The sequence below is a fragment of the Molossus molossus genome, unplaced genomic scaffold (genome assembly GCF_014108415.1).
Source record: "Molossus molossus isolate mMolMol1 unplaced genomic scaffold, mMolMol1.p scaffold_m16_p_11, whole genome shotgun sequence".
Lineage (NCBI taxonomy): Eukaryota > Metazoa > Chordata > Mammalia > Chiroptera > Molossidae > Molossus > Molossus molossus.
In genome coordinates, this window is record NW_023425346.1 from 57082920 (window position 1) to 57105644 (window position 22725).

General features: G+C 45.2%; 1 protein-coding gene across 1 annotated transcript in view; it reads left to right on the forward strand.

Moving 5' to 3' along the window:
* The window catches only part of HECW2 (HECT, C2 and WW domain containing E3 ubiquitin protein ligase 2), a 225521-nt gene that overhangs the window by 194038 nt on the left and 8758 nt on the right, over nt 1-22725 (forward strand). The window contains exons 22-28 of the mRNA XM_036254150.1: nt 4438-4590; nt 6311-6409; nt 9642-9771; nt 10745-10891; nt 11454-11568; nt 14348-14433; nt 16378-16490. Coding sequence (XP_036110043.1) covers nt 4438-4590; nt 6311-6409; nt 9642-9771; nt 10745-10891; nt 11454-11568; nt 14348-14433; nt 16378-16490 — 843 coding nt within the window. The remainder of the gene's footprint in view (nt 1-4437; nt 4591-6310; nt 6410-9641; nt 9772-10744; nt 10892-11453; nt 11569-14347; nt 14434-16377; nt 16491-22725) is intronic.

Sequence of the window (22725 nt, forward strand, 5' to 3'; positions counted from 1 at the left end):
CAAATTTTCCCTGTGAGTGTTGGTGTTCTGCTGTTTGTGGCTCCTTCTACTGGGTTTGGATGAGCCTGGGTGGGCCCATGTTAAACACCACAGTCAATTCTTACTTTCCTGGGTAGATTTGCAAGCCCAGGAAAGGTTCAGTTATTCTCTAGCTTCTTCCTGGTGGCTAGTAATTTCAGTTACTCAGTGCCTTGGAATGTATCCCTGGTGTTCTGCATACGAGGATTTCCAGAGGGTGGGATAGATGCTGGTTATTAATGAGCCTCAATTTGGATTTCTTTGCCTGACCTGGGAAAGGCTGAATCTCTGAGGGGTGGGGGGGAGGGCTGCTGCTTTTCCCCACAGCTCTGGAAAGGAGCACACTGGCCACCGTCCTTTGTGGCTGCAACTCAGCAAAAACTCTGAGTGCCTTCCAAATCCAGGGTGTCCCCACAGAATTCCAGCCCAGTCTGTCCTCCCTCTGCTGTAGCCCCCAGGTGAGTGGCTATGGCTATTTTAGTGCTCTGTCCTGGCTCTCTGCACTGTGGAGCGGGCTTGGTCTCTATTCCCCAAGGGCGCTGCTCACAGCTAAGACTGCTGCTGTTCATGGGCTCCCAGCCTGCCATCCTCTTGCGCCTCTGCAGATCCTACCAGTGTCCCTGGTTATATGGTCCTGTCCTGCTGCTTTTCTGTTGCTTTTTTTTTTTTCGAGGATTTGTCTTTATTTTAGTTGTAATTCCTGTTTGGTCCTAGGAGATCATCTGTGTAGCTTCTATTCACTCCACCTCCATTTTCAGCCTATCTTGTGTGCAACTGGGTCGTACAGGCCTTCCTGGTGCCCCCACACCCCGCAGGTCCCGTGGGTAACTAGATCACACAGTCCCTGCTGGATCTCACAGGCCTCTCTGGTGTTTCAGCACCCCGTAGGTCCTGGGGGTAACTAGATCACACAGTCCCTGCTGGGTCACACAGGCCTCTCTTGTGCCCCCACACCCTGCAGGTCCGGAGGGCGGGCAGCTGGATCACACTAGTCTCTCTTGGGCTCCAGCTTTCCACTGCTCTTTGAGCTACTGGACTGCTCAGGCCTCTGTGGAGCCCCAGGTCCAGCCTCTGGTGGCTGGGGAGTGCTGCTGTCCCGTGGGGCTCAACTCCTGCTCAGCTTTTGCTGTAGTTTTTGGGGATGGGTCTCAGCTGCTGGTCTGTGCTTCTGTTGCCTGGGGATGGATGTCTGCTCTCCAGCCTCTGTTGCTGGGGGTGTATCTCGACTCTGATAGGGTTGCTACTATGGGGGATGGTGCTGGGCTCCCCGCTGTCCACGGCTTCCGTGACCGGCACCTTGGGAGCTCCACTACTGTGCACCGGTCTGTGTTGACACAGAATGTCCACTGGTCTGATGGTGCCAGGTGTGCTGGTGGCTCAGGTTGCTGGGCCCTAGCTGCTCCCACTGCCTCCTCCCAGGGAAGACCCGGGATCTTCCAAAAGGGTGGGACCTCCCTGAGGTGCAGGGAGAAGCGCCCTGAAGGGCCGCTCACCGTGGTAGCCGGCTGCTCTGTCCACAGCACAGGAACCTGCATCTCTGCACTGCTCGGGTTTGGTCGTCCACCTTCATGTTCTCTCACACACTCTCACACACTCGCTCACTCTCACACACTCACCCTCCCTCGGGTCCTGCCAGCCACCATCTACAGCTGAATTTTAAGCAGCTAAAAAGCCATTCTACTTATACCAGTTGTCTCTTCGTAAAAAAATTGACTCATGAAGTATTTGGCTCGTGTTTCATCTGTCTGTGACCCTTTCCGCCAGGTGCCTGGATGGTGTGTGAAAGCCCTGCAGAGCTCCACCACTCACTCACGGCCTCATGCTTGGTGATGGCCCCTCCCTGAGGCTGCAGACACCCTAGGATTTTGTAGTCATTTTGAAACCAAGCGGCGGTGATCTGGTTCGTTGCCTCTCGAAATCGAGAATGAGTTCACAGACCGAGAGTAAGGATAGGAAAGTTTATTTGAAAGATCAACAGACCCCCCACAGAGGGGAGGGGACCCAAGTGGGTTGCCTGTGGGGCTCTGCTGTCTAGGGGTAGATGTGCGTCTTGCTAGCCTCTGACTCCTCCTTTGAAGGAATTCTGCCTTAGCAGCATCCATACATTGCTTGTGTTTCCCACCTGACATTTAGAAGGAAAGGGTATGGAGTCTAGCACTTAGATTTCAAATATTCCTTGGCATGCAGACGGGGAGATTGCTGGGCTGAAGCAGCACAGGTGGAAGTTTCGAGCTGGGTCGAGCTGGGGGTGAGCCCGCGGAGTGGCGGCTGCACCAGGCGGGTGGCTGCGGGCTGCGTGAGCGGGCAGTGCCCAGGAAGAGGGCAAGCGCCCTTTCTAGGCTCCGCGCTGACAAGACACACCTCGAGGTGTTGTGATCAGTGTCAGACAGCCCCCCTTAGGTCAGACTGGGACGCCCTGGAGAGTGTCCAGAGCAGAGGGAATTCCCAGCCCTTCCTTGAAAGGAGGCTGAAAGAAGTGGCTATGTTCAGGAGTGGGAAGGAAACTGGAAGAGAAAGAGACCAGGGATGGGAAAACTGCTCAACATAAGCGTTCCTATAGAAAATAACTTAAAAAAAATACCTTTAGCATCTAGATTAGTACCCAAAACATAATGGGCACTCAAATACTCGTTGAAAGAAAGCCTCTAAGTATGTGAAGAGCATTCAAGTGGAAGAAGTATTCTGCTTGCTCTCGGTGGCGTCAGAGATCAAATTAGGACAGTGGGAGGAAGCCCAGGAAGCTGCCTCGGTCTCAGCATGAGGAGCTGAGCCCGCCTCCCTGCAGCTGGGAGGCAGCCAGAGTGCTGCTTTGGGAGTCCCCGGAGTGAATCCGAGCCTCGCCCCACCCATCCCGCTGGCCACCTGCTAGCCACGTTCCATGTAGGGCCACATCATGCCACCTTAAGGCCCCTTTGGGCCCGAGAGTCTGCGGGGCTGCGTTTTCTGCACACAGGTTTCCTGTCCGTCCACCCTTGTAGCTCCCAAAGTGCGGCGTGGACTGGTGGTCCGTGCCATGGTTTTAGCTATTACACAGACTGATATTTTTATTTCCACATTTATGTATTTCTTTGAAGTACACTAGAAAAAATAAAGCTAGCACATCATAATTTCATAAATATTGTGTAAGATAAGGCTACATTGAAAAAAGCAAGTGAATTTAAAGTTGATTTAATGAAAAATATTAAGTAAATAACAGTACATATATATTCAGGTATGGCAAAAATTATTGAGAGAGTAGTTTGTGAATTGCTGAAGTCTGTTCTAAGTAAATTCTCTTAAACTTTCTACTCAGACATATAAAAGTCATTCTAGTTTTTCTTAGTAGTCTCCCAACTGCATCCTCCACCTATAATAGGATTATTTTCTCTATTGCACAGTCCAATCACTGGGCAAGACTCAGACAGTTTCCTTTAAAAATGAAATGCAATAATGCCCATGGAGAGAATTGCCTAAGAGAAAAACAACAAAAACACAAAATAGTGTAAACGAATGAAGCCTTATAAGATCCTACCACCCCAACTTATCCATCGCTTTCATTCCCCTTTCAGTGTTCCTTCCTGTCTCTCGGTCCATGTGTAAACATTTAGCATAGGGTAGTTGTCCTTTGTTTTTCATTTTAAATTTAACCTATCAAATTGCTTATTGCAAACCCCTCTTTACTGCATTTTTTTGCTCTCAGCATTGTTGGCCACTTGTCATTCCTCAAACCTAACATAGTCGTTTTTCATACTTCACTTTGACCTTGATGTCCTTGTAACTAAAATGGAATTTGCACTGTAGGTCAGGCGCTAGAGTTTCAGTCTCTTCTCCAAATTCTTTCCTTATGAAGCTTTAGATACCCTCATTTTTCTTGTCTGTAATTTTCCTTTGTGTTTTAAAGTTTTCACTGGAACCCTATCATTCTATTTTCTTTTGCCTCTGATCTTCCTAAGGGGTCTCGTATCTGTAATAGACTCTCACCAATTCACTGAAGTCTCTTTCTACCCCCATCTAAAAATGTTTCAGACGTCCAAGAGGAAGGACTTCATGTCCCATGGATGTAAGTAGTGGATGCCTCTGGTTTTCCCCTGGTGAAGCAAAGTACTCCCACAGTATTCTCTTTCCTTATAACCTCGCTCCAAACATTTAAAATCTTTACCTCGTTGTACATATTTACACAATCAAATCTATATTGCCTGTTGTATCCATTGTCTGATGTGTAGCTTTAGTTTTGGAAATGTTCCATATAAAATGTCCATTTCACTATTCTGGGTCCAAATATGGATGCGATCAGGAATCACGGGCATTCAGCTTGTTTTGGACAGTCCTGAAGTGTGGTCAGTTGGACTTGTAACGAGTGTTCTATAGAAAGTTGAGTTCTGTAGAAAATGTGCCATCGATATAAATAACTGGTTGTTCTTTTCATGGATTTTTTAAAAGGCTGGATTACAGTGGACCTTCCAGAGAGTTTTTCTTCCTGGTGTCCAGAGAACTCTTTAACCCATATTACGGCTTGTTTGAATATTCAGCCAATGACACATACACAGTACAAATAAGTCCCATGTCTGCTTTTGTGGACAATCACCATGAATGGTAAGTAATTTCCCCCCAGTGCTTGTCTTCTGTTGATTTCTGTGATACTAGTTTTTATAGGGATCCACATTTCTAACATTTTTTCCCTTGGAGAGAATCATATTTTCAATTAAACATTTCGTTTGACTCTCATTTTTGTTGTCAAATAATATATTCAGGCCAACTCTAAGCTAAGAATAGATCATGTCCCATCAGACCCATTTAAGCGAGCTGGGTGGAATTCAAAAGGTTTCTCCCACCGAAGAACGTTATGGATGACGTTAGGTTCCTGGCGAGATCCCCAAATCTCTGCACCTTTGGGCGCCCCTGAGCTCGGAGACGAGCAAGGGTGAGCATGGGGAAGTCCTGACCCAGAGGTCAGGCAGCTGCTGCAGCAACCCTTGGGGAAGTGGCTGACCCTGGTGGGGGGCGCAGGTGATGGGGTGACCTGGAGCGGCCGATGGCAGAAGGGCAGGAGTGTGGAGTCACAGCCGTGGCCACATGGGCCCTATTAGCCATTTGAAGTTTGTGGCCAGTGGTTTCCTCTTTTTCTAATTTCTCACACAAAATCAAGGAAAACTGTACAGGATTCCCATCTGGGGATTATTTATTCTGAAAATCCCAAATTGCACTCTTCCTAAACGTCCTTATATTTTTTTAAAAATTCCTGCATGTATTGACTTTAAATAGTTGTACAACTGTTTGCTTGTTTCTGTTCATTTTCACTGATAGGGACAAAAAAAGAACACCAGTGGGACTCCCGAAAAGACTTCTTTGAGTCATGAGGTCAATCTTGGTGGGTGGAGGGCATTAGCTTTTAGGACTTACTTTTCAAATTAACTTCTGTTTAGCTACAATTCGGAGCCCTCCCCACTGCAGTGACTGCAGTTATGCTAACGTAAGTGGAAATAAAGGAAAACAAAGCTGCTGGACGTTCGTCCTCAAATGGCTGCCTAATGCTAACGTTACACATGACAGGATGCAGCTCGGGCTGGATTTACACTCTGGGAGGCATCGGACTTTCAAAGAGCTGGGAACTTGAGTACATTTGAAAGAGAAAATAAGTGTACATTTCAGGTCAGCAAATTCAGTCATGACAGATATATTTAGTCAAGTTTCCAAAGTGATTCAGAATAGACGCAGGCCGTGAAATTTTAGAGAACAGAATGTCCCACGGGGAAACTCCCCCAAATGTCCACATGCATAGTTCTTGGATGGTGACAATGATTATCAGGAGTGGGGCTTGAGAGATAATAGGGACAGGAACTTTTTCACTCTGATATTGGGATTTTTCTCAAAAGGGAATTGCTACTGGGTTTGTATTCGAGAAATCCTGCTAATATTCATGCAAAAAAAAAAATAGAAAAAAACATTTTCTCCACCACCATTGGTCTCATTCTATCACAGTCACTTAGCAGTGGTTTGGGGAAATTTCCCTGACTTCCCAACAGGGAATTCCTGGTGGCCGCGTGGGGCGCTACATGGCAGACATTACTGACACGAAGTGAAGGTGAAGCAGTATCTCTCTAAATGTCAGAGTGAAGCACACTTCTTCAAGTAGACAGGAATATTCGCTTAAGGAAGACAGCCCTACAGTGCAGGCAAACTCTCATGGACCTGGTAGACAATTGATCTTGGGCAAACATAGATGGTTGGAGCTGGAAGGCATTCTCAAAAGCAAACAAAACCATTTAGAAAGTGCTCCATGATGTGTAAGTGATCGCAAACTCTTCCTCCCCAGGTTCCGGTTCAGCGGTAGGATCCTTGGTCTCGCACTAATACACCAGTATCTGTTGGATGCCTTCTTCACGCGGCCCTTCTACAAGGCTCTTCTGCGAATGTAAGAGTATTTTTATTGCTTATGCAATTAGCATTTAAGAATGCAATGTTTCCTTTACTGGAAAGAGTTCAAATCTGTTGTTATTCAACTTAATAGAGGTTTAGATTTCTGAAACAAATACAGTTTCAAATATAGTCACTGTGTTTTTCCTGCTCCTGACCCTTAATTTCTGTCTGATTCTCAATGTCTTAGTTTCGCTATACACTTCAAATAATTTATTCTCATTTGTTGCAACACATGTTTCTTAACAACAATTGTACTTCAAATACAGCTCTGGAATTCCTGTGGTATTAATGGCAATTATTAATAGAATAGTTGTGGGTTAGTCTGGGTGACTCATCGGCCCCTATCTGTGATGAGATGCACTTTAAACTTTGCTTTATGCAGACTTTCAACTGCTTGCTCTTGATTCACATTTTCATTCTCCTTTGTTTTGTTTCTCTTGTTTTGTTTGTTTGCTAGATGTGAGCATCCTGTATTTTTCTTGAAACCTCCCTACATGCAGACAGTAATTTATGATGGCAGAGGAAAAATTAGCATTCACAGAACTTTTCTTCATTGTTAATCACAATGAAAGATTGCAATTGTTGTGCAATGTACAGCTAAACAGCATCTGCCCTGTAATCAGTAGTGACTGACAAGGCTGAACAGGACTGTCTGTGGGGGTAGTGGCTCCGACTTGCCGAGAAAAGCACAGAACGACGGCCTGGTTCTGTGTCGCTCGCTGCCGAAGGGAGCCCATGTGCCTGCTCTCTGTAAAATGGAAGCTGTAGACCTCTATGAAATAAGGTGTTCCTAGTGGGCTCTTCAGAGGGTTAGTAGGACAACTCTGCCCGCTTCCCTTTGTGTTCTGGGCAGATGAAGCCCTGGGCGTCTGGGCACTGGCAGCTTCTTCTGTGGTTCCCATGTCGTTGCCTCCTCCTCTCTCATCTCCCTGAAGCTCCGGTAAGAATAGTCTACACCAGCTGCTGCCACACCCTCAACATGGTGCCTGGCTTCTCTCCACCAGTCACCGGTGGAAGCTTTTAAAGAATATTTTTTAGATCTTATCTTAATAGGCCATCTGCTGCTCTTGATAGTGTTGACCGCCCCACCCCCACCCATGTGTCTGAGTCTTACCTCATGGCAGCCCTAGCACTGTCCTGTCCCTGTCCTCCTTCACGGTTAGGTCTCCTCTGTGGGCTTCTCCTCTCCCGGTCCCCTGAACCTCAGCGTTCCCGAAGCCCCCATCCTCGGCCCCCTTCCTTTCTCTCTCTGTGCGCTCATGGGGACATCTCCTCACCTGTTTCCTCCCCGACTGGCGTTCAGTCTGCACTCTCTTTTGATCTTCCTTGAGTTGTCGGCTCAAAGGGTCCACACACCACTGAATATCTCACTTGCGTGTCTCACAGGCACCTCAAAATCAACATGGTTAAAACAAAGCTCATCCATTTCCCCGGACCTGAAAATGTACCTCTTCCCATGTGTGCTTTACCGCCATGGTCCCGATGTTCGCAAGTCACTCTGGTCAGAAATCAGCCATCGTCCTCGGGCAGGAATAGCAAATGCACAGCACCTGCCCTACCCCCTCCCAGGGCACGTCACATCGTTTATGGCAACTTTTCCGCTGAACTTGTTGTGGCCTTGGGGATTTTTTCACGTACAGCCCTCAAGACTGGCACTTAATCAGAGCTGGCTTGCAACATCAGTTTATTTGCCATTCCTATTTTAGACACCTTTCTTTATACCCCTCCACAAACCCATTAGCTAATTTCCGCATGTGCCTCCTAGATAATTTTAAAATTCATCTTCTCCTCTCTACCCTTCACAACTGTGCCCTAATTAAAACCGTTGTCTTATTGTTCTGATTACAATGGTGATCTAGTAATTTGTCTCCACCCTTTAATGAAAACCACATGTCTCCTCATTTTAAGTAATCCTCTAGACTTTGCCTTCCAGAGGAACAACTTAGACGCGCATCTCACGTCTGACCCTGTTATTCCCTATCTTAAAACCTGTCAGTAGTTCTGAATCACCAAGCTCCGTAGAATGGACGGCTCTCAGCTCCTGGCCTCATTCTCCGGACATGGTCTAGTGTTCGCTCTCTGGTCCTGCCAATGCACGTGGAGGAGTCTGCATACTCCTTGCCTTTACGGTTTGTTCATGTTGTTCTGCTCTTCTCCTTTTTCTTTTCCCTTTATCCTCCTTTTCATCCATCCCCCTGTACCGCTCTAGCTTTTAAACATCCTGCGAAATTTAATATAGGTATGATCTATACCAAAAAGCCTTTCCTGAATCTCTAGGTCGAAGTAAATGTCTTTCATGTTTGCTGTGTGAACTCTCTGTATCTACCTTTTTTTTTTTTACCCTAATCGGAGTGTAACATACTTATAAACAATTGCACAAATTATAAGTGTTACCCACCCTAGGCTACCACTAATTACCTTATATGAACTTATCAACTTATGTACCTGTCTCCCCAACTAGACAATTATCTCCTTGAGGTCAGTTAGTGTTTGTCAAGTAGCTTTAAGGCACCTGGCACATGTTTGATGCCTACGAAAGTTTAGACGGAACCAAACAAAATGACCTGTGAAACTGAGCTGATGGGATGAAATTTCCAAACAACTAAAGCAAGTCAAATATTACCACCTTACATTTACGTAATAGTTACTCTACCTCATGTAGATCCCCTCCCAGCAAGAAAAAAGAGGAGAGAACTATAAAAAACTATTACAATTGTAGAGAGATTTTATGGCTTGCTGTTTTCAGAATCATGGAAAAAGTGAGAACCATGAAAAAAAAAGGGAGATGTACGTAAACCTGAGGAAAAAAAATTCAAGTACAGCATAAAAACTACAAAGAATTTCTAATTAGGAGAATAATATTTTAAGATAGTATAACATAGCCAAAGGAATACTGGACCCAAGTTGTCAACCGGAGTTCTGGTTTCTGCTATGGCCATAATTGTGGGTGACGATGCCAAGGAGCATCACTCTGGGTGTCTCCAGTTCTGTGTCTCTGAAAGAAAAGTCAGACCGAGTGATTCCTAAGGAGCTTGACAAATATCCAGGATTTTAAAATTTTATTATTTCACTGATTTGGTTACTGAATTTGACTAAGAACATTTCAGAAATCAGTCCCTAAATACTTGATCTTGTTCGTGTCTTTAATTCTGTTTCTTTCCTCGTGACTCTGGGTTTTTGCTGCTCGCCATGCCCATGTATTTATTTCTACCCGTGTGTCATCTTAGTCTGTGTGACCTGAGTGACCTAGAATACCTTGATGAAGAATTCCACCAGAGCCTGCAGTGGATGAAAGACAACGACATCCATGACATCCTGGACCTCACATTCACTGTGAACGAAGAAGTTTTTGGGCAGGTCTGTGTATGCGGATAACTGGTGTTTAAGTGTGATAATTGGAGGCTATTGATTGGTGAAGAATTAATTCATTGGCTAAGATCAGATGCTTATGTATTTGGGTTTGTTAGTGGTTTAAACTCAGATTTATGTACAGTTATAGTAATCTTGGTTGCAAAAATTATTCTAATGCCAACTGTAGATAAGATGTTCTGATTTACAGATTGTGATAACTACTTGTGTATTGTAAGCAATCTTTTTATTTCCAACTAAAATATCCACATCAGATATCAGAATGTGCCTTGCATAAAATACAATTTTTAAAAGTCCATGCTGTGCCAGCACTGAATGTTAAAATACTTAATTGACATTTGTATTTAAATCTCATTCCTATTTCAGAACTGAAATTGATTGTTTTGAAGCTGAGAGAGAGAGTAAACATTTTGGTGAAAGTTTGAAAACATGTTGATTTTTTTACAAAGTCAATGGAAGGGTTGTTTAAAAATTTCTTTCAGAAATTGTATATTAGTTCATAAGTAATATTCTTATTTAGATAGTAATATTTGCTTGCTTTTCTGAATTTCATGTTTTGGAAAAGAAGCTCTCAATTTAACATTCACTTGAACGTAATTCTGTTTCCTTAAAGTCAATCTTCACTTAAATATGGGCTTTCTATATGTGGTTGATTCTGAACCCAGAGGAATTCGTGAAAATGTGTTTTTGTCAAATAATTTGAATAGCCGTGGGCCAGGATCTGGAACCAATTTATTGTCATTGCAAAGGTTTATCTGTTTAGCCAGGATTTAAAAACTTAACCTTCAGCACTTGCGTTATGTTTCCTCCGCTGAGGGTTGTAGACATCGCTCAGGGCCCAGCTGTCACTGACCTGTGTGTGCCCGGGCGGTGCTGGCCCCTCGCGGCCTGCTCGGGTAGCAGCATTCTGACCACCTCCGGGGCACAGCTTCATTGTCAGTCCTTTTGTCTTTAATCCCAGATTACCGAACGAGAATTAAAGCCAGGGGGTGCCAATATCCCGGTCACAGAGAAAAACAAGAAGGAGTACATCGAGAGGATGGTGAAGTGGAGGATCGAGAGGGGCGTGGTGCAGCAGACGGAGAGCCTGGTGCGCGGCTTCTACGAGGTGGACACCTTTTGCTGTATTTACTGGTGTTCTTTCCATTTAAAAACTCCAGTATTTTTTCCTGTATATTTTGAGAACACACACAGAAAGCTTCATGCCCTGCTATAAGAGATCACTGCAATAAAACGACCTGAATTCAAATACCACTTGACAATTTAATGACATCTGATAACATTTGTCATGCTTGTTACTCACGCTTAGATAAGAGTAATCAAATCTCCTGCTTGATGGGTGAAGTGATGGTATGGGAGGGTCTGAGTAGTTGTTACGTGCACTCCGTGTGACTTCCTTCTGTGGGAGCACTAGATCTTTTCAAAAGGGAGAAGCCGATCGGATTAATCCGTGCTCGATTATAAAACAAAAATTCTGTCGAGGGAAACCTCATCGACCTTGTACTAAAAATACCTTATCTTTGTAGAGAGCTTTGTAGTTTTTAAAGTGCCCACACCAAGTGTATCCAATGTATTCCCCAAACTCCTGTGTCCTCCTTTTCTGATGAGGCTTAGTTACAGCTGGGCTTCCTCAGGCTCGTGAGCCACGCCGTGTTCTTTTTATTCCATAGGTGGTGGATGCCAGGCTGGTGTCTGTTTTTGATGCGAGAGAACTAGAACTGGTCATCGCGGGCACAGCTGAAATAGACCTGAGTGATTGGAGAAACAACACAGAATACAGAGGAGGTGACATTTCATTTTGTAGATGGCTGGATTTTAAGTTTGAAACTAAAGGGAAGCAAATGGTTGGGGCTGCTGGTCTGAATCCAGGACAGGCCCAAACACTTGCACTCTAATCACGGGTCTGATGATGTCTCCTCCAAGGTACATTCCCTTCTTTTCCTAGTTTCCTCACCTGTCAAGTGGAGGAAGGACTGTTTACACACCATGTAAGGATGTCACAATGTGATGAAGGATGAAGAAATGTGATCATAAGAATACTAATTAATTGTTGTATGGTGTCGGTAGTGAAGCACCAGGGAGCTCAGACTCCACCTGTGTCCTACCTTCATTCTGAAACTTGAAGAGACGCAACCTCGGCACTTGCTAATAAGCCAACAGTTTTTCTACATTTAATTGAACTACTTAGCAGTTGTAATTCAGTTGTAACGCTTGAATGGAACAAGACATGGTTCTCACAATTCAAGTAGCTTATTGAACAAGCCCTTCTCGTTCAAGCATTAAGTTCAACAAGAAAGGAAGCTGCTGTAAGATAGTCAGAAAACTGCACTATATGACACTTCACCAGGTGGGGAGCTTTCGAAGCGGCGTTTGAATAGATCAGTACAAATGCTCAATTAGTAATTGGGATCAAAGCCATTTAAATCTGAGTGCCGAGTCGGTATGCTTCGAAAGGGACCTGATGGCAACCCAGAGTTAAAGTTTTATCCAGTAATTTTAAGCAAAGAAAGAATACATTTCCTGAAATTTATTGCACTGTTATAAAGTCCTTGGAAAATCGTGACAAATAACAGTTATTTTTGTTTAGGTTTTGGATTTGGTTTGTTAACTCAGGATCTAAGGGGTTAGCAATAGTTCTGAACTTGGAGAGTGAAAAATACAAACTTCAAGTCACTGAATTAAACACTGAACAGTTCTCCAGTTAGCTGTAAATTGAAACAGAGATCTTAAAACAACAACAACAACAACAATTTTTAAAGTTCGGAGTAAAGAATAATTTAACATTTGCTAACTTGCTCCTGTGTGCGCCTGCGCGCGGCTCCTCCTGCCCGTTGTGTTGCCGTGGGCTGTCTGCTCACCCATTTTCTCTGAAAGGAGGTGTTAAGTTGCAGTTTTCCTTTGCTGCTATTTCTGAAGTTCAGTTGCCGTAATGTCTTTTCCAGTTGGCCCAAGGTTTAATCCATAGATGGTCTCGGTTATTATAACTTGGTTAAGCAAACTGCTTTCATTAACTAGAACAGTTTCTGCCGCGTGCTACATAACTTACATCTTACCATCCATATCACTGGCTCATCCCCCGCCCGGGTCACTCTGATAGCAATGCGATTCGTCGAATCAGCCGTTTTTGTTTTTACACAGTATAAACTTTTATTCATGTTTATGACTAATCAAGTACCTATTTCTATAATTACTGTAAATCTTACTAAGTGAAATCCTTGGGAGGAGACTGCTGGGGATGTGGTTGAGGGTGGGGGGCAGGAAAAGAGCAAGACACCCAGCTGCTCTGCTTGCTACCCCAACTGGTTGGCACTGCAGGAAGAGGTGGCCGCCTGCCACCCGCCATATGTCCGTGAGGCAGCTGTTTCCAGAGGGTACAGTGAGACACTTCTGCTCCTCCTCCTCCAAACGGTTTGGCACAAACAGCAGAGGAGACGCAGAAAAGTGCCGATTCATAAGGTCAGAAAGCTGTAAAGCTATAAAGAGCCAATGTACCATTTTATAGATGAGAAGACTATTTGCTCAGCACCAGATGGCCAGTCTTTGCCAAGGGGAGGGCATGGAGCCTGTGCAGCACCATGTCCAACCTGGTTTATTTACCCTTCACTTGGATCCCTTCCTTGCCCAAAGGTCACTGAGCATAACCGATCTGATAGCAGACAGTAAGGAAGGATCCCCCCAAGTCCTACAACCACTGCAACATGTGAGGACCCCTCTTCTATTTGGGACTGACTTCTTCTAACTCAGAGTCTGAGTAGCTTTATGCACATTGAATAGGTTGATTAATTGGTTTGAACCACTAATCGTACCTTAGTCTCTGTCGGCCTTCTCTCTGAACTTAGTTTTTCTTCATTAAAAGGCTTGGAATCCACAACTACTTTCTTAATCCACCCATGAGATGATACTTTTAACATTTTCTGCTTAAGTATTAAATTCTACTTACATATGGAATAAAAGTAGTATTTAGGCTGATGATTATTTGGGATTTATTAACTGAAGAAATTAAAGTGGTAAAATTGCTTTTCCTTTTTTATTAATGAAGAGTAATTTGATTTCAAAATATGAACATTATATGTAATTTTAAAATAGCTTGCAATTATGTATTAGTTTGTACGACTATTTGACTGATGTGTTTCTTCTTTACCAGAAGCCCTGTGAAAGACTGTTTTCTTTGCCACTGTACCCCCAAGCTCAGTACAGTGCTTGGCGTAATGATACTCAAAAAATATTTCTTAAAGGAATGACCAAAAGAGTTAAGCATTTCCAGTAACTGTAATGATATTTTTCAGAGCGAGATGGTTGAAATAACTCCTTTGTTGTTCTCTCCACTAGCTTTAGTTAGTGACCACTATAAGGAAACAGGAGCCTCTTGGTTTCACTTAGGGTTGTTTTTGTTTGACTTCTGACTCTCAAACAACCATGTGTGCAGTGTTATTTTTTAGGCTTATAGTATAAACAACCTTTAAAGAGTCCAAGACGATGATATCTGTCTGGGGTCTTGCCAGTGTGTCGTGGTGGCTTAATAGAAAAGTCAAAGTAACATGGGCTTTTGTGGTTGGTTTGATAGGGTACCACGACAATCACATTGTGATTCGGTGGTTCTGGGCTGCCGTGGAAAGATTCAACAATGAGCAACGACTAAGGCTGTTACAGGTAAGATGCCATTTGTTCGTCTTTTTACCGCATTATATGATTATTACTGGAATAGCGTATTTTTAATAATTGCACTTAGCCCATTAAATACATCCCATGTTTATGTGCAAATGTGGGGTTCACTGTTTCCAGGCTTTTCGGATTGCAGGGCTCTTTGGCTCCATCACTGAGCACTACGTCCCCAACCAAGTCCGAGCATTTCATTCCGCAGTGAGGAAGTACCAGCTCTGGCCCAGGAACCCCAGGAACAGCATCTGTCTCCAGGGCAGCCGGGCCCTTTCAGAAAGAGGTCCCGGGGTACTCTGCGAGCCAGCATCCTTAGCGACAGATGATCTTCATTCAGTCCCTTAAGAAGTGACCCAGTTCCCCGATAAAGAGCCCTTTCTTTTCCCCCATCTAACTTTCAACAAATGAGAGATAACAACGAAGTTCGAGAACACTGAAAAAACTAACTTATTTTCTAGTGGTGTTTATAGTTACAATGGGCAATTGCTGGTTGGTTGCAGCTAAAGAAACATCAGACCTGAGGAAGCCTTCTGGATGCTCAGATAGAGCCTTACAAGGAGCCTGAGTCTCAGCTCCTTTGCATCAAGGGTCTGCCCTCAAATGTGCAAGCCCAGAAATTCTTTTTTCTTTCATTTTTTTTTTTCCCTATTTTAAATCCACTGCGAATTGATCAGGGACTAATGCTAAATAGACTTGGATCAATTGATATACCCAATTTACTAATCTATAAACTACACCCGGTTTAAGCTTCTGAGCTGATCAGCTGTCCAAGACGTGTTAACTTCTCAAGCCCTCCACATCCCCTTGCCCTTTGTAATTCACTGTCCTTCCCAGTCCTTTGTGGGACTCCTCGTGTTCCAGTGAGTGCACGACTGGGAAGCTCTGGTCAGTGCACGACTGGGAAGCTCTGGTCAGTGCACGACTGGGAAGCTCTGGTCAGTGCACGCCTGGGAAGCTCAGGTTATTGCACGACTGGGAAGCTCTGGTCAGTGCACGCCTGGGAAGCTCTGGTCAATGCACGACTGGGAAGCTCTGGTCAGTGCACGACTGGGAAGCTCTGGTCAGTGCACGACTGGGAAGCTCTGGTCAGTGCACGCCTGGGAAGCTCAGGTTATTGCACGACTGGGAAGCTCTGGTCAGTGCACGCCTGGGAAGCTCTGGTCAGTGCACGACTGGGAAGCTCTGGTCAGTGCACGCCTGGGAAGCTCTGGTCAGTGCACGCCTGGGAAGCTCTGGTCAGTGCACGACTGGGAAGCTCTGGTCAGTGCACGACTGGGAAGCTCTGGTCAGTGCACGACTGGGAAGCTCTGGTCAGTGCACGCCTGGGAAGCTCTGGTCAGTGCACGCCTGGGAAGCTCAGGTCAGTGCACGACTGGGAAGCTCAGGTCAGTGCACGACTGGGAAGCTCTGGTCAGTGCACGACTGGGAAGCTCAGGTCAGTGCACGACTGGGAAGCTCTGGTCAGTGCACGACTGGGAAGCTCTGGTCAGTGCACGACTGGGAAGCTCTGGTCAATGCACGACTGGGAAGCTCAGGTCAGTGCACGACTGGGAAGCTCAGGTCAATGCACGACTGGGAAGCTCTGGTCAGTGCACGACTGGGAAGCTCAGGTCAGTGCACGACTGGGAAGCTCAGGTCAGTGCACGACTGGGAAGCTCAGGTCAGTGCACGACTGGGAAGCTCAGGTCAGTGCACGACTGGGAAGCTCAGGTCAATGCACGACTGGGAAGCTCTGGTCAATGCACGACTGGGAAGCTCTGGTCAGTGCACGACTGGGAAGCTCTGGTCAGTGCACGACTGGGAAGTTCTGGTCAGTGCACGACTGGGAAGCTCTGTCTTCCCAGCTCCCCCGGCAGCTCGCCTGGGAGGGAGGCCCTGCCCTTCTTGGCAGCGGGTCTCCTGGCTTCACCTTCTCCTTCTGTTTTCTTGGGTTGATAGTTCGTCACAGGCACTTCCAGCATTCCCTACGAAGGATTCGCTTCTCTCCGAGGAAGTAACGGCCCGAGAAGGTTCTGTGTGGAAAAATGGGGGAAAATCACCGCACTTCCCAGGTAAAATGGAAAACAAGATTTCTTTATTGTCACTACATTGTTCTAGGAGGATATATATATATATATTATTTATATATATATTACTGTTTTATGTTAAAAGTTTGGGAGAGTGGGAAAAGCTTTTAGAATACATTCATTTCATTTGCTGATTTACCTTTCTAAATGAGAGGGAAAAAAAGATCTTCCTGGTCATAGTTAACATACATACATACTTACCTTAAAATACAAAATGCAACAAAACCGAAGCATTTGCTAGCTTTAGCAAAGCAATGTGGGTGGGTCATCATACTGTGGCTCTTGACGACTGTGGCTCTGATTTAGATGTTTCCAGAATCTCTAGTTTTAAGTTTATGTTAATAACTATTTAGAATTCCTTCACTCAAAATTACCATCGTGGTTTCCAAAGAATATGAAATCGTGTGAACGGGCTGCAGACCTCTCCAGCTTCTGTCGTCCATGCCTTGAGTCTGTGGGGACGCTCTCTGCGTTCTCATTCATAACGAGATGACGCATGTCCTTGGCGTGGGGAAAATGGCTTTACTGTTGCTACTCATATATGTGAGAGTCTTGCCTTACAACCTTAAAGGTAAGGTCGTCTTTGTGAATGAAACGTACTGCGGTTGAACGGAGATAACGAGCTGGAGCAGAAGAACAGGAGGGAGCAAGCGAACAAAGGCGGAGTGGAGGAGGGTTGGTCTTAGCTCTCCCGTCTCCAGTCAGCAGTTACGATGTAGAATTTTTGTAGGTTAACAAGGACCTCAGATTGCCTCTTAGTTTACTGCCTGCATAACTGCAATTTGGAGAAGTTGAATGATATTACCATGATGTCATCCTGAGCTTCAAGTACAAATGACTTTAAGAAACCTGTTAAGAAGACTTTGTTTTTAGCAATTGCAAAATGCCGGTGTCTGAGAATTCTGTCCCAGCATCAACACATGAGAGAAGGGGTGCTGAGAGCACAGCCTGGGGAGCAGCGAGGAGCCAGCCTGGGGCCGCCCGGCCTCCCCCGCCTCCCGGAGCCTCTCCGCCTGTGAGAAGAGGCACTGAGCCTCGCCACCGCGTCCTGCCTGGCGCACCCACACTTCCAAACTGGGGAGGCTATAATTCATTATTTAAAAAACTGTTCTGTTTTATTTATGCCCAAGTCGTGTTCTTTTTACCCCTTAAACGCATATGTGTATGTAAAAGCAAATGCGAAGTAGGGCCTGTCGCCCTTCAGAGAAGCTCAGGCATTAATAGCATCAAGGAGGCAGGAGAGGGCGGATCGATTGTGTCTCTTTCTCTTACAATCCGTTTTTGCAAAGATTTGCTTTTGTAAAGCAGATGAAACAAACTGTGACAAGTAGATAGGCCGGCTGGCGGTTTTCACCACACCCGGGGAGCAGAGAGAGGCCGTTGGGACAGACACAAGATGTGAGCTCCAGAGAGCAGGAGCCCTATCCCAGCTCTCTTCTAACCCAAGTGCGTTCTGGGACAAGTTGCGTAATCTGTCTGCTTCCTCATCTTCCTGCTGGTTGGTAATTCTGAGGATCCAATGAGATCATTCATCTAAGATATGTACTGGGGATCCTGGCCCCGAATAAGCATCCAGTTCATGGCTAGTGGCTGCCATTCCGATTTCTGTCACCATCCTCTGTAATGTATGTCAGGCAGTAGCATATTGGAAAAGACCTGGGTTCTAGTCTAACCTCTGCCACCAACTAGCTCTGGGACCTAGAAGATCACTTGCTCTTTGGACTTCAGTGTCCGCCAGTAAAAGGCCGGGGTGGGGTGTGGTATGTAGGTTTGATTGAGCAAGAAGTAGCACCCACAGATTGTGGAAGAATCTGGGGGGTCGGGCTGGATTCACTTATTTACTTCCCCCTGGAGCTCCAGGAAGTTCAAGTGCTGACTCACTAGAAACAGTGGTGTTCTTCAGTATCATTTCACACACAGTTGGGCAACAGACAGTGGTGTTTCTTCCTTTCTTTGTTATGAACTAAGAGTGGTTCTAGGTGCTTCGTTTTGCCCAGACTATTAAAACCTCATCGTTAAAGACAGGTGGCGCATCAGGGAAGCAGTCTGGTTCATGCTCTGTCTATCACACGCCCTAACTTTTCAGGTCTGAGAGGAGGAGAGAGCTACTGGGCTGTCCTGCTTCGCATTAGTGCACTCATGCAGCCTAGTGAACAGGACGGCTGCGGTCTGAGCCCGGCGGGGCGATGGCTGTGTGCTCCCAAGCAAGGCCTGCCCGTCTCTGAGCAGCAGGAAGAGCAGTGCTCAGCGTGCTTGTGATGAGTGAGATACTGTATGGCCGTCCTCGGGGACGGTCGGTTTTCTCTGATCGTTCTAACCTTTCATCCTACCTCCTCTGTAAGCCACCCTACTGCTGCGGCTAGGAAAATGTGCTCCGCAGAGAGTCCATTGGAGGGAAAAAGTCAAAAGAAGAACCTCGTCATCAGAAGTGATTTCTTCACTGATAACATTGTCATCACCCTTTATGAAATGTGGGGAGTTACTTAGGTGTAAAAAAGACTTATAAGATTGGCTCTCGTCTAAAGAGATTGTCTTGCGTGGCTGAGACCATTCCTCCTACCATCAGGACGGATGCACGGATGCCTTTTTCCCTGCAATTTCCTGACAGATTTAAGTTGCAGAATTGAAGAGCTGATTTGCCTCAAGTGGGTCAACCCCAATGTATTTCTTTTACTTATTCATAAGATGATGTTTATTTAAAACACACTACTGTGCACACTGGGGACAAAATGGATGGATGTCCTTCTTGCTGAAACAAAGCTATCGTCCAAGAGGTCTGGCATCATCTCAGGCCGGGCAGGGTCTGTGCCCTGGCAGCTGGAGGGGGCTGTCAAGATGGAGGGCAAGCAGAAGTGCAAACAGGAGGGCGCTGCGGTCTCTCTGGACATGGATGACTTTCAAGCTCTCAAGCAAGCAAATGCGAGTCTCATCTTCTCTCAGATGTCCTAGTCTCCCTTGGCGGAGTGATGAATACAGCACTACTCACCGTGTGGGCCGAGAAGTGTCAAAGTGTGTGTGGCTGTCTCCGAAGCCAGTGCAGGCTGAATCCAGGACTCTTTTCTCTCTCTTGTGGTACTAAAGTAACTGGAGACCCAGATGATCAATAATGATGGGGGCAGACAGCTGTCTCCAGAGAAGCTTATAGCCCCACACATCACTGCGCTTCCTCTGCTGTGCAGTTGGTAGTTGGCTCTGTATTTAGCATTTCTGCAGGTTTCCCATCCCCCCCTGTGTGCTGATGGACTCGTGGACAGTGAATTCACTTTACGGCAGTTGCCCTTAGACATTCCGAAAGGCAGGCTGCTAACACGCCAGCCTGGGAAATGCAGGGCAAACCGTCTCCCCCGGCGTGGTGTAGAGTTTCTGTGTTCATCTCTGAGGTTCTTGCCAAGGGGGATAACAGAAGAATTGGAGAGCTTCGATCACGATGTTCTTTTTAACGTTGTGTTGGTTTTGCCAAAGGAGGGAAACATTAATTTTTTTAAACGGCCGTGTCTGGAGATAATTGTGAATGAAATGCTGACCCAAATTAAGAAATAAGAAGCTAGAGTTAATTATGAAATGGGTATCACAGGGAGATGGTTTTTCTAGTGGAATAGAACTTAAGAAGATAAAATTATTTTTGAAAGAGAAAAGACAACTTTTTCTTCATTTTTAAAACTGCGTTTTATTCTTGTGAAAAGGAAACTATCACAAGAAAATGCCAAGAATTTAAAAATAATAAAATAGATATATATCTCAAAAATCCACTACTGAGATAACCTCTACACATTTGAAATGTATGTTTTCACTCATTTCTTTGCACACACACACACACAGTTAAAAACAAAAATACAGCCATTCGCCATACACTGTGTTTAACCTGTTCTTGTTTACCAGACATCACTGATTGTGAACCTCTTTCCATGTCATTAATATTGGTCTGCGGTGCCATCAATAATTCAGTTTGTTCCTCCTCAGTACAGGAGCACTGTCTATGTCAAAGGGAGGCATCAGCTAGGAGATGGAAACATACCTGAGGAGCCCTGGAATACAGTGTCACTTTCTTCAATTAGAAGAATGTTTCAGAACAGGAGTGGGCGCCAGAAGGACCCCGTGGTGCCCATCTTTTCTGTTGTTGCCTTGAGGCACCCCCTCGGTCTCCCCAGTCCCCACCACCTGCTGTCGGCCAAGGTGCCTTGTGGTCTGAGAGGAAACAGGCAGAAGATGCTCATATGTAGTCTGCTCCGTAGTTTCGTCTCGGACATAAGGTCCTCTTTGACCCTCTTCCCCTCTTCCCTCTCGTTCAGTTCTCATTGTCTGGAAAGATTATTTTAAATTTTTACTTTATTCTACCATTAAATCAGCATGTGCCAGCAAAAATGTGTCATTAATGTCTAGTAATAGTACCTTATTAAAAATCCTTAAATGGCCCTAGCTGGTTTGGCTTCGTGGTTAGCATGTTGGCCCTTGGACCAAAGATGCTATGGTCCCAGTGGGTTCGATTCCCAGGGTTCGAATCTGTGGGTTCGATTCCCAGTCAAGGGCACGTACCTCAGTTGCAGGTTCCATCCCAGACATGTTCAGGTTTGTGCGGGAGGCAACCAATTTATGTGTCTCTTTCACATCGATGTTTCTCTCTCTCTCTCCCCCCCCCTTCCTCCCTCCCACTCTATCTAAAAAAAATCAGTGGAAAAATATCCTCGGGTGAGGATAAAAAAAAAATCTTTAAATATGCTGATCTTCACTTTGGGAAGTGGGTAAAATGATCCCCAAAACATACTGTGTTTAAAAGAGCTCTTCAGTCATTAATGTAAAAAGTAGAACTCCTGAACTAATTGGTGATTACGTAAAGGAATGAAAGAAATTTTAATCACTGGGAGCAACAGAGAATCAGATTGTCCAAGTCAAAGTGACTGATGGTCCCTGAGAGCTGGTTCACAAGTCCTATTTTAAAGTGTGCGTTTGTGAGTGACAAACCTTACAGCTCTAAGGAAGGGCCATCCCCCTTTCCTTGGTCTCACGAGCAAGAAGGAGTCTGAGTTCATCTCTTCCCACCACCCTGGTCCACTGCACCTGGACCGCTGCTGGCAAAACGTCCTCTCTGTTCGTACCTCCTGCAGTTCCCTCTGTGCTCAACAACCAGAGTGATCTCCTGAAATCTCAAGATCATTCCCTCACCTGCTTATAGCTTCCAGTGGCTTAGAAGGAAACCCAGACTCCTTGCTAAAGACTAGCTGGTAGGTGGCCTGGTCTGCCCTACACACCAACCTCGATACATACACTCTCCCTCCACCTGCTGCGGCTGCCAGCTCCTTCCCTGCTGGTTCTTGACCTGCCTGGCTCTTTCTTGTCCTCAAGGTCTCAGCTCAGACATGATCTGCTCAGAAAGGTCCTCCAGGCTTCTGCCCCAAGTGCACCTGTAACTCTGTCACTCTGTCACACCTTATTTCCTTCATAGGACTTATCCCAATTCAGTCATTGTGTTAAGTTATTGGTTCACTTGTCGATGATCTATTCCCTCTCTAGGATATACTTCCTTGAGAACAAGGACCTTGTTTGAACTGAACGTGGCTTTGTCCCCGGTGCTGAGTCTTGGCACATAATTAGCACTCAGTGAATATTGTTTTTCTTAAATTATTGAATTATTGTACTGGAGGTGACTCTGGACTACTCCAGACAGAATATGCCAAAGTCACTTTGGTGTCTCTCTATCCTCATCTGAACAATTGGGATAGATACTAGTAATTGCATTACAAAATCATTTCGAAGATGAAATGGGAAAACATATGCAAAGTGCTTAAAATAGTGTCTAACACATCATTCAATAAACTTAGTCCTTATATTATTGTTCCTGATACCCAGCCTTCAGAGCTGGCGTGGTATTTCACAATCTTTAGGTGTGCAAGAATTGTGCTGTGCACACCCAGGATATTTCTGTTGTGTTTGGACCCCCAGGAGTTCTGTTCCTGGAACAACTTCTTACTGGAGTTTCTTCTATTGGCTTTAATTTCTTACATTTAAAATGTATGTACTCTTCATCTTTTCCTAGGGCCAACCACAGGTGAAGAAGTTACCTGGTTATAATAATTAGTTTGAAGAGTTTCTTCTCCTAGTTATCCCTGGATGCAGGAATTCCCATTGTGGGAACGTTCCACACTTTATTTATAGACCCAGGTGCATTTTAACCAAGCTGACCTAATGAGACCTTAAAGTAAGACATTAATTCTAGTTAGAATTA